The sequence below is a fragment of the Barbus barbus genome (assembly GCF_936440315.1).
Source record: "Barbus barbus genome assembly, chromosome: 25".
In the NCBI taxonomy this organism is placed as follows: Eukaryota; Metazoa; Chordata; class Actinopteri; order Cypriniformes; family Cyprinidae; genus Barbus; species Barbus barbus.
This window is the reverse complement of record NC_136753.1, coordinates 30,749,230-30,768,160: the sequence shown is the minus strand read 5'-3', so window position 1 is coordinate 30,768,160 and position 18,931 is coordinate 30,749,230. Positions and strand designations below refer to the sequence as shown.

The 18,931-nt window shown below is 40.3% G+C and overlaps 1 protein-coding gene across 2 annotated transcripts in view; it reads right to left on the bottom strand.

Annotated features, from left to right (window-relative positions):
* Nucleotides 1–12,026, bottom strand: part of caskb (calcium/calmodulin-dependent serine protein kinase b) — a 58,823-nt gene extending 46,797 nt beyond the window's left edge. Inside the window, exon 1 of one of the 2 annotated variants that reach the window (XM_079378201.1) lies at nt 11,456–12,026. In XM_079378201.1, the coding sequence (XP_079234327.1) occupies nt 11,456–11,514 (59 nt within the window). In that variant the 5' untranslated portion in view covers nt 11,515–12,026. The remainder of the gene's footprint in view (nt 1–11,455) is intronic. The other variant, XM_079378202.1, reaches the window with a different exon arrangement.
* Nucleotides 12,027–18,931: the final 6,905 nt, after the last annotated feature.

The window sequence follows — 18,931 nt, the reverse complement described above, 5'->3', positions numbered from 1 at the left end:
TGAATCACAAAGTAAAGAGCGCTCCTTTTATAATCGCCTAAGTTGTTGGTCAGTTCAGTATAATACTATATACTATAAATACTATAAAAAGAATAATAGTACATTTAATGAGAGTAGAATATATAATGTTTTCATATAGCTGTTAACGTTGTTAATAAAAGTCAATTTTGTATGCATCCCAACTACAGCTCAGTGCTTTACTGTCAAATGTGCTTTACCAAGAAATATTTTTATGATTAAATTATCTTTGTTTTTAATACCTCACCCAACACTACCAAATCTTCTTCTTGTGCCACCATCTGTAGAACTTAGAGCCGCTGCTGCTCTCAAATATTAGTCTTATACACACACATACACACACACACACACACTATACAGACTCATACACACACACAAAATTAAATGATTATTACCTCAAGTCAGTCCAAACCTGTAAGCTGTGATGTTATTGCTAATAATCTAGCACAGTATAAATGCTACAGCAGAATCTTTTTCACCATGATCCGGTTCAACCATCATAATGACTCCATGAAATATGGATGAGGCTAAGAGGGTTTTTGAGGTGTAGTATCCGCTTTCAGGTGTTGAATCATTAATAAGAGGTTCAGCGATCGCTGTGACGAGCCATGAGTGACCCGTGATCACATCAGTGACCGTCCACATCACATCACATCACCAGCTGATCCGACACACAACACCGAGCCAGTGTGAACGCAAACCAGATCCGCATTGTATCAAGCGCTATAGAAATAAAGGTGATCTGATTTAATGCAGGGCTTCCTTTCTGAGCATCAGGGAATGTTTGCAGCTTCTGCAATAGTTGAGTTTGAGTTCCTCGATGTGTAGAAGATGCTGTGCAGGATCTAGAGGACCTTCCTGATAAACAGTTTAACTTCTCAGAACAAACCGAGACTCATGAACATCTATCACAACACACATGAACATGAACAATCACTTTCAGGAGATCCAGGAGGATGGAAACTTCAGCAGGATCATGTGTGGTTCAGTTATTATTGTGTCTGTGGAACAGATGGAGATGAGAGCTTCTTCAGGACAGCACTGAATGAAAACTACATGAGAGTTGTATGGTCCCTCTTTTATTTTCAAACAGGCTTATTTATTACATTCATATAACTTAAATAATTTTAAGATGTATTAGGTGCCCCTCGTGTGTCTGCTGAAGCCCCCTGATGGTCACCACTGACAAGCATAAGCTACAGTACATGTCAATCATAATCATAATTAAAAGACTTAAAAGCCAAGTTTTAGTATTTGTAACGCTTATATTTCATCTGTCAATTTCTCAAAATGCATGAATTAAGGAATATAGTAGCTTTAGCCCAGATACTCTACTCTAGCTCTAACCAGCACAATCTCAATCTCATCATTTTTACAGCTGAATGCTGATATAGAGGACTGACAACTGAGATCATTTCAGACTCTTACTTGCTTCAGTAATCCACCCCAGGTATAACTCTAACCTAAGTCAGGGGAATTTCAACCAATTGTAGTCAAAAATAAATAAATAAAGACTAGTCTCAAAGTTAAAATGTTATGCATACTATATACTTATCTAGATTCCCATAAAATACACTAGAGCTGAGACTCAAATCAACAAACAAAGCTTAAACGTGGAACCTTGAGAAATCTGCATCAACTCATTTGGACTTCATTTCTAAGTGTAAGGAACAAGAACATGCCAAAGGTTTCAGTATGTACATGAGGGATGTAAGGATTACTGGTTTGACAGATTTCCCACGGTTAGTATTACCGTTTCATATTATAATTATCATTATAAGCGTATTCGATTACTATGATTTGAACAACCTAGGATAAATAAGACTTACATTCACATTCAGTCTGTGAGCAGTTTCTGTCTGGACTAAACACAGACCGGATTTGCATGTCCTGCTGTGAATTTTGACCGGTTGATGAAAAACAAGCTAATGTGGATTCTACACATTTATACAATTCAGATAAAGCATCTACAATTATTTATGGAGCAGATAAAATACATATAATCACTTATTAATCAATTATCATTTTCACTCATTTTCTTTATTAAAAGGCTGAAATGAGAGGTTTACCTTTTCATGAAACTTTTTCAAAGCTTTATTTGAGCATCTACATTAGATGTTGGAGTATGCTGTTAGATAAACTGTCAGTCATTTAAAATCCAGACATCACTGGTAACATTATTGTTTTAGTGTTTATGCAAACAAAAACTCATTTTATTTATTGTTTCTTGATTTTAAATATAAAACTTGAAGTGATTTATGTTACATTTCCAGCTCATTTCAACAATACCGTGATAATACTGATAACCGTGATAATTGTGGTTACTAAAATCGTGATAAGAAATTTTCATACCGTTACATCTCTAACTGAAATGAGCTCCAGAATACGACATTGGCTGCCGTGACATAAAACACCCATTTAAAAAAACAGTGGTTCGGCAAAACCAATACATATTAATCACTCAAAAGTAATTATGAACTTCAAAAATGGCCAAGCACCGAACCAATCGAACCTCAGAACACAAACACACATCTGCTGCTTCATCAGGATTTATGATCTGATGTGATGATGAGTGAAATCAAACACTCCACATCAATAATCAAAGGGATTTTAATTGTCCATCATTTATTATAAACATACTGTACTGTTCAGAGGTCAGTGAATCATGAAAACAGACTGGATGAGCCTCGTCCAAACGCTTCTTAAACCAGACAAACACAGATTAGTCAGATGCCGTAACGCTGAAATCTCAGTTACGCTCGTGATCTAACAGTACTGGCCAGAAGACATATTTATCATCATTAATAAGTGTAATGTTATTGCAGCTGCAGTTTTATAATGGCAATAATCCACCGGAGATACACCTGAGTGTAATGCGGTTTAGAGAGTTTTACTGTAGTAAATGCTGATGTTTCAGGAACCTGCAGGAGTCCATCAGTTCCTATCAGAAGCTCATTGATCAGATTATCAGATGCATTAATCCTGATCAGCAGCAGATGCATTGATCCAGGCTTAAACGACCATCACGTCTGTTCAGTCCTGCAGTGCATCATGGGATCTCATACACACGTGTGACTCTTCCTGATGCACTCAGATCTCTCAATGGCTGAACGACTGAAACATAGGATTGGGTATCACTCCAATTTGATCAATCCCAATTCTGATTCTGCTTTTCGATTCCCAGTTTAAATTCCAATGTGATAAAAAAAAAAAACATTTAGATATTAAACATGTATTCTGTGTGTCTTTTTGCAAAACATTTAATTGCTGCTGAACACCATGAACAAAAATCAGCCGGCTACAGAAAAACTGGACTCCATTAAGAGCTGATTATTTGCAAAACAGAGCTGCATGATTCTAGATAAATTCAGAATGTTTTTTTGTTTGTTTTGTTTTTAATGGAGATTGTAGTTTGCTCACAATTCTGAAGAAAAAAATATTAGACAACTAAAAATTGACGGAATTTCTGAATGAATGATTCAATGACTCACTCAAGAATGACTCGTTTCATTACTGGATGAATCAGTGTTTCTGAATCAATCTCTTGAATAAATGATTCAAAAACATACATTTTTAACAGCTCCTTTAAAAATGAAAGATGCACCCACAGGAATTGATAGGTAGTAGTATACAAGTAGTATTCGATTCCTGACCTTCAGTATCTGTATTCTGATTTCTTAAGTATTTTCGATTCCCAACCCTACTGAAACACCAGCAGGACACTTGCTCCATGTCTTCATTACATGAGCAGGATTTCATCAAATTACTTACAGTTTCATTCATGGATGTGTATTTTGGTGACATCAGATCAAGATTAGACTTTAGATGAAGTGACTTTCACTGCTCTCTTCAACACGAGTGTTCACTGCAGGCCTGTCTGACATTACCCATCCAACACGCAACTGAAAGCCATCACAAAACAGGGCTCCAGACTAACATCTGAGGGCAGTGGCACCACCGCCACCACGTTCTACAGATGTTGGAGCCAGGAGGCTAAGATTTAAGGCATTAAATGTACCATTATTCTTATATTTTTATATGTAACTAGGGTTGGGTCTCGTTGGGTATCCAATTCTTTATCGATTCCTAGTCCAATGCCAATAAAATAAAAAAAATCTGTTAATTTCGATTTCAAACATACTTATTCTATCTTTTTACAAAGTGTTCTGTTGCAGCTGAATAACATGAGCAAGCCGTTTACAGAACACTTACGCATTTTACACTTAGGGACATTTGCCTATGGTTTTAACAAAAAAAAAGATCACAGCAAAAACAACTAGACTAATACATTTTAAACATTAAAGTGTTAAAGACTAGTAGACAGTTGGTAATTAGATAGAAACAAACAACTCAATTAGCAACAGCATAAATAAACACAACAAACAATTTCAGGTACAGAAACTGAAATCAAAAGTTTAAAAACACTAGTTTTCTTTTCATAAATATATACATTAATTGTCATTATAGTTACGAACGCTATTCAGTCAAGACCAGTGGATGATTTTCTTTTATTCTTTGATTAACATTAATGACAGGCAGCACACGTTAATCAGGCTGCTGTCTCGTTAACACTGAACGCACGTGGGCGGATCTAAAACATACTTCTTACTCGTGCATTTTCTTAAGCGTTCACTTAAACAGAAGTTTTTGAAAATATAACTGAATTGAAAATTACTACAACAAATACCTCTTATGTGTAAACATCCCTGGCCAATAAAGCTCATTCTGATTCATATTAGCGGTTGGCAGCGCGGCAGAAACATTCCCTTCATATTATTGATACTAAAATTAATATAGCAAAACTCAAAAAAAAAAAAAAAAAAAGCTTAATTCAAATTCAATTATTATTTGAATGTATGAAATGCAAGTGTGTATATTACGTGACCAAAACTTCACTGGTTCTAGCGTGTCACACATGCACATTTGAGCTTACTCTATCACATCTGTATGTGCATTGATCAGTTGTGAATAAAAGTTCAAATTAAATCTGAATTTATGAAAGATGCACTCACCTGTCGATCTCTTAATTCTCTGAAAAGATCAGGATGAGCAAGAGACTAATGCTTAGCAAGATGTGATGTGTTGCCTCCTGTGGTGATTTATAGCAACGCTTGCATACAGGTGCAGTAAGGGCAGGTCCTTCACCTGTGTCATCTGTTTTGTATGCAAAGTAATGCCATATTTCACTTCTACTGTTCTCTTTATCTATTAATTTACAGGTGCACTTCGCAACAGCAGCGTGTGCAATACCGAATTGAGCAAAATTATGAAATTGTACCGCTTGAAATATAATACATACCGGTATTTTTACAGTACCGGTATACCGTGCATCCCTATGATATACTGACGTATTTTTGTGCATATTGGCTGGTAAATGTGAAAGAGAAGCAGGTATAGGCTCGGAACAAATCTTCTTCAGTGGAAATGCACAGAACGGTTCGAGAACGGACGCAGGCCGGGAACCCACACCTGGACCGCTGTTCTCTGTGCTCACGCTTCGGATGTGTGCGTAAATCGTTTAAAATCACAAAAATGCAAACGCAGGAATCGTTAATCTGAATCAACATGCACGTGTCTTATCGAGTACCCAGTTCTGGGAAATTTGGAGCTGGTTCTAAATACCCAACCCTGTATGTAACTGACCCATAACTTTAGCGATATTAAAAGGAACACTATGTGTGATTATTACTGATTATTGTTTTTCAAGGCACTTTGTGACTTTTCTTACTTCAAGTGCAGAACTCTGACAAAATCTGATTTCTTGATGATTTGATATTTTATAATATTGTTATCTTATCATTTCAAAATATAAAGGAAAAAGTAGAAATGAATGACTGCTGCCATCTACAGGTTATGATGGTGATTTAATGTATTTTTTAATTTTACATAAGTGTTTGTTCACCACAGTATTTTTTTGGTCATCCCATTCAAGGTAACATTCAAATTAGATCATTTTGGAGCTTTAAAGTGCTGGAAGCTGTGTTAATTGTGTTAAATGCTTGTAAGTCACTGAAAATTGCTTGAATTTCTCTCTCAACAAGCTTGTACAAACCCTACAAATGAATAATGTAATAACATTCAACTATTTCTGCTACAACACCATGCACTCTCAGATATAAAGGTGTGAAAGCTGTCACTGGGGCGGTACATGTTTTTACCTAAGGGTCCATTTTGGTACATATTAGTACTTAAAGGCCCGGTTTCACAGACAGGGCTTAGACTGAGCCAGGATTAGGCCACAGTTCAATTAGGGCATTGAAGTAATTTTTATAAACATGCTTAGAAAAAAACATTACTGGGGTGCATCTTGAGACACAACAAATGCACTGATATATTTTAAGATCAGTCAGTGCAAGTTTATTTCAGTTGAAACAGCTCAGACTTACATATTAGTCTAGGACTAGGCTTAAGCCTTGTCTGTGAAACGGGGGAGTGTGTACATATTTGAACCTAGAACAAAAGTGTACCTTTTGAAAAGGTACCGCCCCAGTGACAGCTTTTGTAGCTTTATATCTGAGAGTGTGGTTATAGTTAGCGCTACTGCTTCTGGTTTCCTACGTCAGCGCCGTTTGATCGATTTATATCAGATTTCTGTGCAGAATATGAATGCTTCTCAGTAGATCTCGCAGCAGTCTTTATTCATTCTGCGGCAAATTCAAACGCTTCTCACTGGATCTCGCAGCGCTGTGCTGTAACAGTGAGGCGAAATCAACTTTGGTTCCCAAGTAAAGCTGTTCTGTGCTCAGACAAGTTTGCTTGCGCTGCGCTCGGTCCGAGCTGATAAACAGTCCGCAGCTCAAACAAGTAGCGCATTTTTGTTGTGCTTTTGTTTTGTTTGATATTTCTCATATGCAGCTCTTATGAGTTGGACAACGCGGTGGTCGCACCAGTGTGACCTCTCACAAAATTTAGTCGCACCGGCAGAAAAAATGGTTGCAGTCTGGAGCCCTGCAAAAGCACCCAAGTCATTGAGTTCTTGAGCTGCTAAGATCAATCACAGTCTCTTCTGAGGACTCGGGTTCTTGTGATCATCTGCAGCTCATGGAGCAGAACATCTAAATCCAGTCAGACTCTGACAGATCGACAGAATTATACTGAGCGTCTCATACGCTTCCCATCCTAATCTCACACACAGTGACTGAATCAGCACTAGTGAAGTGAGATTGAACCCGTTTAACCACAGCAGCACTAACTAGTTCATCACGTGATCGCTGGTGTTCTGTCCCGATGGGACACTCCGAGTCTTCGAGAGCTCCGCAGGGAAAGATCTGACTCGCCAACTCGGTTTACCACGGTAAGCGTTTCTCCTGCATGTGACACAATCACCACAGCTTGTGCGGATCAATAAAACACACACTGTGACATCATCATCATCATCTGGTGTACTATTATCAACTGCGCTTCGATAATCAATGATTTAAGCATTCTTATTAAAACAAATGCTGTGTCAAATGATTAAAAGTGAGTTCATACAGTCTAAAGCCAAGTTCACACTACACGATTTTACCCGTCGGCAGATCGCTGTGCTGTTCAGACTACATGACTTGATTGTCTGTCTTTTAGTCGTTGTGGTGTTCACACTACGTGACTCTGTAAATGATCCGCAACCTGGAGTTACACACTGCACCAGCTGACAACAACTCTGTCTCCCAATGACTGATTCGGTCCCTAAACCACGTTTTGTCATGAAAACACGCAAGAATTGACCGTTCGCAAAGAGCTTGATTGACAGGCGATCTGACCAATCAGAATAGTACATTATGCACCGCTGCTGATATCCACCATCTCGCCCGACAGCTACGGCCTCTCTCCATAGAAATACATGTTAAAACGAGGTAAAAAAGATGGTACTGAATTAGCCTTTTTCACAAGAATTGGAAATGACATCAGCGCTGGGTTAAAACAGTTCCGTTACAGGTCTGCGCCTATTATATCAGATTGTTGTTATATAATCTAAAGAGAAATAACATTTAACTTGTTTGTAACTTATATGGCCACTCAGACCGCTGACTCTGAGATATTGTGCTTAACATAGCGCTGGATGGTTTCTATTCTCCGTCTCCGGCAAAGTCCCTTTTTTAAATATTCTTTGATGTCCGGTACATTTGAGCGTATTCTCTCAATTTACTCAGTCATTTCACTCAAATCACCACATCATGATAAATTACTTCAAAATGACAACATTTATGACCAGATGCACATTTTTCCAAAAATATTCAACAATTCTCAGTCCGGCAGTTCAAGCATTTTCATACGATCTCATTTGTAAAAAAAAGACTTTGATTCTCGAATTCATTCTTGTTCAGTAAGGCCGCTGTTGTCACCGGGAACACTTTTACCCTGCAAGCACCAATCCGGAAGCCAGAAACGCGGAAGTGTGAAAAAGGCTAATTGAAACCTTTTCTAAATATAAATATGCGCGGAGGGTTAAGCTGTGCTGTTGTTGGCTGCCACGGTAACAGCAATACGCTGAAGTATTTAAAGTACTTGTTCTGGTACCAGAAAATCTGTCATGTCCGGCACTGTATGCATGGCTTGCAGCACTGAAATTAAATAAAATAATATGTTAAAACGTGTGCTCTAATCATTCTGTGGAGATAATCCAGTGAACTTTGCCCTGAATGGGAGCTGTATAGTGCGCTCATCTGTTTTCAATGCAGGTCAGAAAGACGGTCACTGCGACGCTCTAAAGCGATGAAACTATGGCACTATGTATTTTTTCATTTTTATAGGACACATTGAAGAGCCACAAAACGGTATTTATTGTTTGAATTTCTTTAAAAATGACTCAATTTAAAAGCTGAGAGTCCTGAGATCTTGTTTCATATCAGTAACCTGCTCTGTCTTCTCTGTCGGTGTGTGGTTAGTTTCCTCTTTGCTCTGAGATGCATGAGAACATGTGTGTAGTGTGAGTGTTTGTCGGTCATGGCAACAGTAACTATTAGTGGTTAATAAAAAAAAATATAGCAGCCAAAAGCCTGTGAAAGAGAGTGAAAGACACTTATGTGCAAAAATAAAAACCTAACTCTTCTTTAAGTGAAGCTGCTGCTGTTGTGTTCCTCCGGTGACCTCAACCCATGCCTTGCTCTTTCACTGGCTGTAACATGATGTCGAGTCGGCCGACCCGTCCTGATATTTGGCATGCTAGATATTTGTTTGGTGTCGGTGACGCGTCAGCGATCGTCTTTGATGCATCGTTGTGTAGTTCACACAAAGATTGCGGAGCGCCGATCACCCGCTGATTCCCCCCCGATTACACCCCCACCTGTCGGCAAACTCGTTAACTTGCAAATTGGGCTTAAAATCCTGTAGTGTGAACTATCCTTAAGGGGCTGTTTGCACGACACCGTTTTCAACTAAAAATGCTAAACTTTTAATGCGTTTTGACCGTTCATTCACATGACAACAGCGTTTTAGAGGCTTGAAAACAAGCTTTTGAACACGATACCATTATTGTTTGTGAAAGCATGCATGCGTCTATAGTCAAGCACGAGTAGAACACACGTGCACGAGCGAGTAGTGCTTATTTACAGTGACGTCGCCACCTACTGACCTGGCATGAATAATACAGCATTTTAGCCGTTTCCATGCATCTGTGTGTGAACTGCAAAAACAAAAAAATAAAAAATTTCTGATCTTAATATGATTTTTTTGTATAACTGTACCCTAAATTACACAATGAGTGAATTAATTTGTAAATTTACAGACAAATAAAAGCAATATTATTTGAGACAAAGAAATTAAAGTATTTTTAAGAACATTAGGATTATATAATTGTGTCTGGATGTTTGACTTCTCATTACTGTGTAATTCAGCATTTTTACTGTAATATAAAATGTTTTTAAATAAAGTCTGCACAACAAATTACCTCTATGATGAATAAATACTTGCCATTTACAGTAATGATGTGAATATATGAAGGGAAACTGTCATGAAAATAATGTCCCAATGCAGAAACTCAGGCTTCAGTATTTTATGTCAAATATAATTGGTTGGTTTGACAGATAAACATGAGAGATGAACCCATGAACCCATATTAGACGCAACAGCCACAGATGTACATATTACAGTGTTATTATGAGCAGTGTATTAAACTGGCTGTACATTGATCATCTGACAGACAGCAGAGGGTGAATAACACACAGACCGACCCGATCACTTCATGCACTCCTGCAGAAGATCCACCGGAGATGAAGAAGAGCGGTCTGTCTGTCTACTTTATTCGCTATAGTTTAGAAAATGGTAATAAACTATGACAAGAAGTGATGTTTTATTAACAAATTTCGGGAGGAGCACGCGCAGATAATTAACACGGCCAATTCACCATCAGCAATCACTGTCTATCCTATCAGCCGAGAGAGAACTTCTATAAATAGACCAAGCCATCTTACCTTCATTCTCGCTACAGTTTTTAGCATCCCTCCTCCACCCCAAACTCCTCACCATCAGCCCACTCCTACCCCAGCGTGGGGAGGAGCTCGGGGGGAGCGCTCTGGGTCCGGGCTAAATGCCGAGCTCGGACCCCTCTCCCCGGACAGCACGCCAAATACGCATAAACCTTGACTCTGTTCATTATACGCAAGGGCGAACTCGGAGTTAAACTGTCAGAACAAATTGATCTTGATGATGTCAGATAACTTTGATAAAAAGGAATGAAATAAATTCGGTTGAATAGCTGTCAGCTGATAAATTTAAGAACACAATTAGATAAAACCAATTTAGCTCGACCAATCACCAAGCAATGCTTCATTTAGTTCAGTCTGTGCTGGAAAAACATCACATTAGCAATTAAAGAAAAAACACTTCAGCAAAACATGATCAGCTCAAAGTGTCTGAATAATTTTTGATCCAAAATTCTCATAGGATGCTCATGTGGATGCAGCTGAACTCAATCAGCACAAATCCACTCATCTGAATTAAATAAACTAAACTAATAACCTGAAATCTACCAACCAACTTCAGTGTCTTACCCAATAAACAGCAGTACAATATCACACACACACACACACACACACACACACACACACAGAGGCCTGCTGCTCATTCTCCATCAGCCAGATTCATACTAATCAATGAATAATCACTTAATTATTAGAACAAATCTGCGCAATGACCAAGAGAAAAATGGCACATTTTACCTTTAGAAGACGAGCCCTCCTCACAGAGACTGAGGTGAAAACCACAAATCAGAGTATGAGGAGCGACTGATCAATGAATATGAGTGTCAGATCACACACACACACACACACACACACACACACCCTCATACATACACACTCATACTCACACACACACACACCCTCATACATACACACACACTCGGTCAGCTGAACCTGAAGCAGTAAAATGTAAACACACGAGACAAAGAGAGCCGGAGGAAAACGCCTGAGCGGCGAACTGATTGATTATCTTGTATTGATTAGACTGGATCACTCACTTCCCGATCACCTCGCAGAGCTCGTACACATCCTCGAACAGCACGTCGTCGTCAGCCATAACGTTACCGTTACTAAAGATCCGCTTTCCCTCAGAAAAGAATATCAGAATCCGAGCGACACCGGGATCCTGTAAATCCCCCGGATTCCCGTCGACGACCACCGAAGATGTCCGTTCACACCGAGCGACGATGATGATGATGATGATGATGATGTCAGGGAAAATCAACGCTCCGAGATTCAGGTAGCAACGCTCCGGGAATCTGCCGCTTCAAATATTAAATGTCAATGTGACGCGAGCAACCGAGAAAAAACCGCGCTGGTGCGCCCAAACGCTCGAGATCCCGCCGATCCGCCTCAAACATAAAAAACGCGCTCAACGCCGCCGCCGCTCCGGTTCCCGTCCGACCGCGCTCATCATAGTCCGCCAGACGCGCCGGTACACGCCCTGATCTGCCTTTAGAGCGGTGAGGTAAAGCAGCGCTGCCGTGTAACGGTTTTCTGCAGCTCTCCGTTGCCTCGGCGTCTCTCCTCCTGCTCCGCTGCTACTCCAGTCCAGCGCGCTGACGCTCCGCCTTCTCAAGGTTATGAAGCTGCCGCACGCCGAGCCGCGATGGCCGCCGAGGTGCGCTCGATTACCCGGATGTTCCCGCTGACGCTCGTCGGGCCGCTTGAGCCAAGATGTCGGCAGAAGGGCGCGCCTTCGAGCCCACGGCGCTCAGTTTCCTAATCTGCCAGGAGAAATCCCGTTCTCCCGTCCGGCGGCCAATAGCAGACCGGCGTCGCTGCGCATGCTGGTTGACCGTGCGATGACGTCAGAGTTTCTGCGATTTTTTCCTCCGGATCCGTGTATTTTCTTACAGAATAATGCTGCAGGAGGGCAATAGATTGAACAGTGAAGATTCTCGTTGAATAATAGTGGGCTCGCAGACTAAGCATCAGTTTTAAGATCCTGATTTATCACATCCATCACTGACTGAGACATAAATTCATATCAAGCGCAGAAATATTGTACAGTTCATACAGATGCAATAAAAGCCGATAGGGTTTGCTCATTCAACCATATATACATGGTTTATATATATATACATAAATAAATAAATACATACATGTATGTGTGTGTGTGTGTGTGTGTGTGTGTGTGTGTGCATGTTTATGTGGTTTATGAGGACACAAATGTGTATAATGACATGGGTATGACAGAGGTATTACAATATGAAGGTGGTTTATGAGGACACTGCCTATGTCCCCGTAATTCAAAAGGCTTAAAAAACATACTAAATGGTGTTTTTTTGAAAATCTAAAAATGCACAAAGTCTCCTGTGAGGGCTAAGTTTAGGTGTAGGGTAGGTGTAGGGCAATAGCACACACAGTTTGTTCAGTATAAAAACCATTACACCTATGGAGAGTCCCCATAAACCACAAAAACCAACGTGTGTGTGTGTGTGTGAGAGTGTGTGTGTATGTATATTTGTTATTTATATATACATATATTTATATATAAATTAGTGCTGTCAATCGATTAAAATGAACAAATCACATTTTTTCTGAGATTAATCTCGATTAATTCTACATAACATTAAAGTTTTTAAATATACTTTATATTGCAATAATTTCACATTAAATCTTCAAATTAATGTACAAACAACATAAAGACAGTATATTTTTAATATTTGTTAAGGCCGGTATCACTGATGTCTCTAATATTTAACCATTGACTAAAGCCATTCAACATTACAGTATTGAGAGCTATCAATTTAACATTTATTAGAATTTAAAAAATAACTTCTAATTTAAGTGAATTTAAAACAATCTTCACATAAACCCATTATAATAAATGTCATATTTAGGATACCTAGGATTTAGTTTTGCCTTATTCTGCTATTAATGGTTTATCTTTTCCCCATTGTTTTTATTTTCATTGTTACCTGGATTACTTTTTTTGTTTTTGTTCTTTTATTGTACCTTGCACAATATATAAATATTATATAGGGTAATTTCTGGTTTAGTTTTACATAATATTGGTCCAGTTATGGCTGTCTTCTGAAGCTTCTGGATGAGTTCTGGGGTAAAGGTGGTGGCGGCTGACATCTGGAGCTTCAGGCACTGTGGTGTATAATAATGCTGATTTCTGTTGTGGGCCAGTTATGGCTGATTTCTGTTGTGGGCCAGTTATGATTGATTTCTGCCAGTTATGGCTGATTTCTGTTGTGGGTCAGTTATGGCTGATTTCTGTTGTGGGCCAGTTATGGCTGATTTCTGTTGTGGGCCAGTTATGATTGATTTCTGCCAGTTATGGTTGATTTCTGTTGTGGGCCAGTTATGGCTGATTTCTGTTGTGGGCCAGTTATGATTGATTTCTGCCAGTTATGGTTGATTTCTGTTGTGGGCCAGTTATGGCTGATTTCTGCCAGTTATGGCTGATTTCTGTTGTGGGCCAGTTATGGCTGATTTCTGTTGTGGGTCAGTTATGGCTGATTTCTGTTGTGGGCCAGTTATGGCTGATTTCTGTTGTGGGCCAGTTATGGCTGATTTCTGTTGTGGGCCAGTTATGGCTGATTTCTGTTGTGGGCCAGTTATGGTTGATTTCTGTTGTGGGCCAGTTATGGCTGATTTCTGTTGTGGGTCAGTTATGGCTGATTTCTGTTGTGGGCCAGTTATGGCTGATTTCTGTTGTGGGCCAGTTATGATTGATTTCTGCCAGTTATGGTTGATTTCTGTTGTGGGCCAGTTATGGCTGATTTCTGCCAGTTATGGCTGATTTCTGTTGTGGGTCAGTTATGGCTGATTTCTGTTGTGGGCCAGTTATGGTTGATTTCTGTTGTGGGCCAGTTATGGTTGATTTCTGTTGTGGGCCAGTTATGGTTGATTTCTGTTGTGGGCCAGTTATGGTTGATTTCTGTTGTGGGCCAGTTATGGTTGATTTCTGTTGTGGGCCAGTTATGGTTGATTTCTGTTGTGGGCCAGTTATGATTGATTTCTGCCAGTTATGGCTGATTTCTGTTGTGGGTCAGTTATGGCTGATTTCTGTTGTGGGCCAGTTATGGCTGATTTCTGTTGTGGGCCAGTTATGATTGATTTCTGCCAGTTATGGTTGATTTCTGTTGTGGGCCAGTTATGGCTGATTTCTGTTGTGGGCCAGTTATGATTGATTTCTGCCAGTTATGGTTGATTTCTGTTGTGGGCCAGTTATGGCTGATTTCTGCCAGTTATGGCTGATTTCTGTTGTGGGCCAGTTATGGCTGATTTCTGTTGTGGGTCAGTTATGGCTGATTTCTGTTGTGGGCCAGTTATGGCTGATTTCTGTTGTGGGCCAGTTATGGCTGATTTCTGTTGTGGGCCAGTTATGGCTGATTTCTGTTGTGGGCCAGTTATGGTTGATTTCTGTTGTGGGCCAGTTATGGCTGATTTCTGTTGTGGGTCAGTTATGGCTGATTTCTGTTGTGGGCCAGTTATGGCTGATTTCTGTTGTGGGCCAGTTATGATTGATTTCTGCCAGTTATGGTTGATTTCTGTTGTGGGCCAGTTATGGCTGATTTCTGCCAGTTATGGCTGATTTCTGTTGTGGGTCAGTTATGGCTGATTTCTGTTGTGGGCCAGTTATGGTTGATTTCTGTTGTGGGCCAGTTATGGTTGATTTCTGTTGTGGGCCAGTTATGGTTGATTTCTGTTGTGGGCCAGTTATGGTTGATTTCTGTTGTGGGCCAGTTATGGTTGATTTCTGTTGTGGGCCAGTTATGGTTGATTTCTGTTGTGGGCCAGTTATGGTTGATTTCTGTTGTGGGCCAGTTATGGCTGATTTCTGTTGTGGGCCAGTTATGGTTGATTTCTGTTGTGGGCCAGTTATGGCTGATTTCTGCCAGTTATGGCTGATTTCTGTTGTGGGTCAGTTATGGCTGATTTCTGTTGTGGGCCAGTTATGGTTGATTTCTGTTGTGGGCCAGTTATGGCTGATTTCTGCCAGTTATGGTTGATTTCTGTTGTGGGCCAGTTATGGCTGATTTCTGCCAGTTATGGCTGATTTCTGTTGTGGGCCAGTTATGGCTGATTTCTGTTGTGGGCCAGTTATGGCTGATTTCTGTTGTGGGCCAGTTATGGTTGATTTCTGTTGTGGGCCAGTTATGGTTGATTTCTGTTGTGGGCCAGTTATGGTTGATTTCTGTTGTGGGCCAGTTATGGCTGATTTCTGTTGTGGGCCAGTTATGGTTGATTTCTGTTGTGGGCCAGTTATGGCTGATTTCTGCCAGTTATGGCTGATTTCTGTTGTGGGTCAGTTATGGCTGATTTCTGTTGTGGGCCAGTTATGGTTGATTTCTGTTGTGGGCCAGTTATGGCTGATTTCTGCCAGTTATGGTTGATTTCTGTTGTGGGCCAGTTATGGCTGATTTCTGCCAGTTATGGCTGATTTCTGTTGTGGGCCAGTTATGGCTGATTTCTGCCAGTTATGGTTGATTTCTGTTGTGGGTCAGTTATGGCTGATTTCTGTTGTGGGCCAGTTATGGCTGATTTCTGTTGTGGGCCAGTTATGGCTGATTTCTGTTGTGGGTCAGTTATGGCTGATTTCTGTTGTGGGCCAGTTATGGCTGATTTCTGTTGTGGGCCAGTTATGGTTGATTTCTGTTGTGGGCCAGTTATGGCTGATTTCTGTTGTGGGCCAGTTATGGCTGATTTCTGTTGTGGGCCAGTTATGGTTGATTTCTGTTGTGGGTCAGTTATGGCTGATTTCTGTTGTGGGTCAGTTATGGCTGATTTCTGTTGTGGGTCAGTTATGGCTGATTTCTGTTGTGGGTCAGTTATGGTTGATTTCTGTTGTGGGCCAGTTATGGCTGATTTCTGTTGTGGGTCAGTTATGGCTGATTTCTGTTGTGGGTCAGTTATGGCTGATTTCTGTTGTGGGTCAGTTATGGCTGATTTCTGTTGTGGGTCAGTTATGGTTGATTTCTGTTGTGGGCCAGTTATGGTTGATTTCTGTTGTGGGTCAGTTATGGCTGATTTCTGTTGTGGGCCAGTTATGGCTGATTTCTGTTGTGGGTCAGTTATGGTTGATTTCTGTTGTGGGTCAGTTATGGCTGATTTCTGTTGTGGGCCAGTTATGGCTGATTTCTGTTGTGGGTCAGTTATGGTTGATTTCTGTTGTGGGTCAGTTATGGCTGATTTCTGTTGTGGGTCAGTTATGGTTGATTTCTGTTGTGGGCCAGTTATGGCTGATTTCTGTTGTGGGCCAGTTATGGCTGATTTCTGTTGTGGGCCAGTTATGGTTGATTTCTGTTGTGGGTCAGTTATGGCTGATTTCTGTTGTGGGTCAGTTATGGTTGATTTCTGTTGTGGGCCAGTTATGGCTGATTTCTGTTGTGGGCCAGTTATGGCTGATTTCTGTTGTGGGCCAGTTATGGCTGATTTCTGTTGTGGGCCAGTTATGGCTGATTTCTGTTGTGGGCCAGTTATGGCTGATTTCTGTTGTGGGCCAGTTATGGTTGATTTCTGTTGTGGGCCAGTTATGGCTGATTTCTGGGCCAGTTATGGCTGATTTCTGGGCCAGTTATGGCTGATTTCTGTTGTGGGCCAGTTATGATTGATTTCTGTTGTGGGCCAGTTATGATTGATTTCTGTTGTGGGCCAGTTATGGCTGATTTCTGTTGGGCCATGGGGAAGTCGTGGCCTAATGGTTAGAGAGTTGGACTCGTAATCGAAAGGTTGTGGGTTCGAGTCCCCGGCCGGCAGGGATTGTAGGTGGGGGGAGTGAATGTCCAGCGCTCTCTCCACCCTCAATACCACGACTGAGGTGCCCTTGAGCAAGGCACCGAACCCCCAACTGCTCCCCGGGCGCCGCAGCATAAATGGCTGCCCACTGCTCCAGGTGTGTGTTCACGGTGTGTGTGTGTCTTCACTGCAGTGTGTGTGCACTTTGGATGGGATAAATGCAGAGCACGAATTCCGAGTATGGGTCACCATACTTGGCCGTATGTCATGTCACTTTCACTTTCACTTTCATAACAACAGCCTAAATTCAACCAGATAAGGCCCACAACCAATTCGCTAAATAAATATAGATATATAGATGAATATAGATGCATCCTTAAAGCTATAAAATGATTGATTTCCTCTTTTTTCGTGTGTCCTTTGATGGACAGACACCACAGCAGCTGGTTATTAGTTTGTTTTGGCTGCTATTTCTTTAAGAGCTGCCGCTGCTGAACGTGACTTGGATCTGACACGCATTGTATTTTCTCTCAACTCTACCTTTTCTGACCCATTTCAGGTCTTAAAGTCTCTACTAATGAGCTGAGGAGTTGAATCGCGTGTGTTAGATGAGGGAGACTCCAGGACAGTTTGGAAAACCATTTCAGAGACATGTTCTAAATGTGACTCATATAAAATATATTACATGCGTTTTAAGGCAGCTTTAATCACCTTTTTGGTTACTTCATGACTTCTGACCACATCATTGCATGCTCGTAGTTTATTTCGTGCGTTAACATGTAATGATACAGGCTACAGCGCACTGGGGCGTAAAGATGTTCTGAGACTGAATAAATGCACTTCTTGTCAAGAAAAGAAGTGACAGAAACAGCAGTAGTGAGTGGAGTGGCCAACCCTGGCCCGACCCTGTGTTAAAGATTTTTAACGCATTTTAATCTGAAAAAATGAATCGCCTGCATTAACGCGCTAATTTTGACAGCACTAATATAAGTATATATACTGTATATGTACACACCAAAAGGAGCTGCTGGTTTTTCAAAGGCTTAAAATACACGTTTTGTCTTGTGCTCTACACGTTCATGATAATAATCTCTCTCACACAAAGTTTGAATTGATTTGTTTCATAAATTGCATTGACTGCTCTAAAATATGAGACGGTAATGTTTCAGGAGTTTAGGACACGTTTATTCCATAACGGTTTTATTTCCTATTTGGGTTTATGTGGGTTTTATTTTAAATTAACCTTTTTTTTTTCCAAGGCATTGTTAGATGCAGTTTTCCTGTCATAGCTATTCAAAGATTTGATTTCAAAAACAGTATCTTAGTTATTAAATTGAATCTGTATTTAACTTCAGAACGTCACTGTAAGGTTAACCATCTCTGGTGTAAATGTTTGAATTGATTAAGAGTTGAAAACTTTAGAAATTTAGAAAAGTAATATTACTTTAATAAAGTAATTGAAAAAGTTACTATTATATTTTAAATAGGGTAACTTGTAATCTGTACAGCCTACCCCACACTGCATTTAACCAACAAGAAACTGGGCTGCAAGAAAAACTACTACTAATGCAAACTTTTGTGTGAAATCAGCCAGCGGTTTGCCTTCATATGACACATCTGGGACAATCGAGTGCTGGAGCGACCTCAAACACAACACTCTTCAGTTCCACGAGTCCATTTGTCTTCCAGATCTCACATCAATCAGCCGAAATAATCTGAAGATAATGAATGAATCTCATTTACTCGTAGTCAGCAAACATCACACGTTTCTATGTACA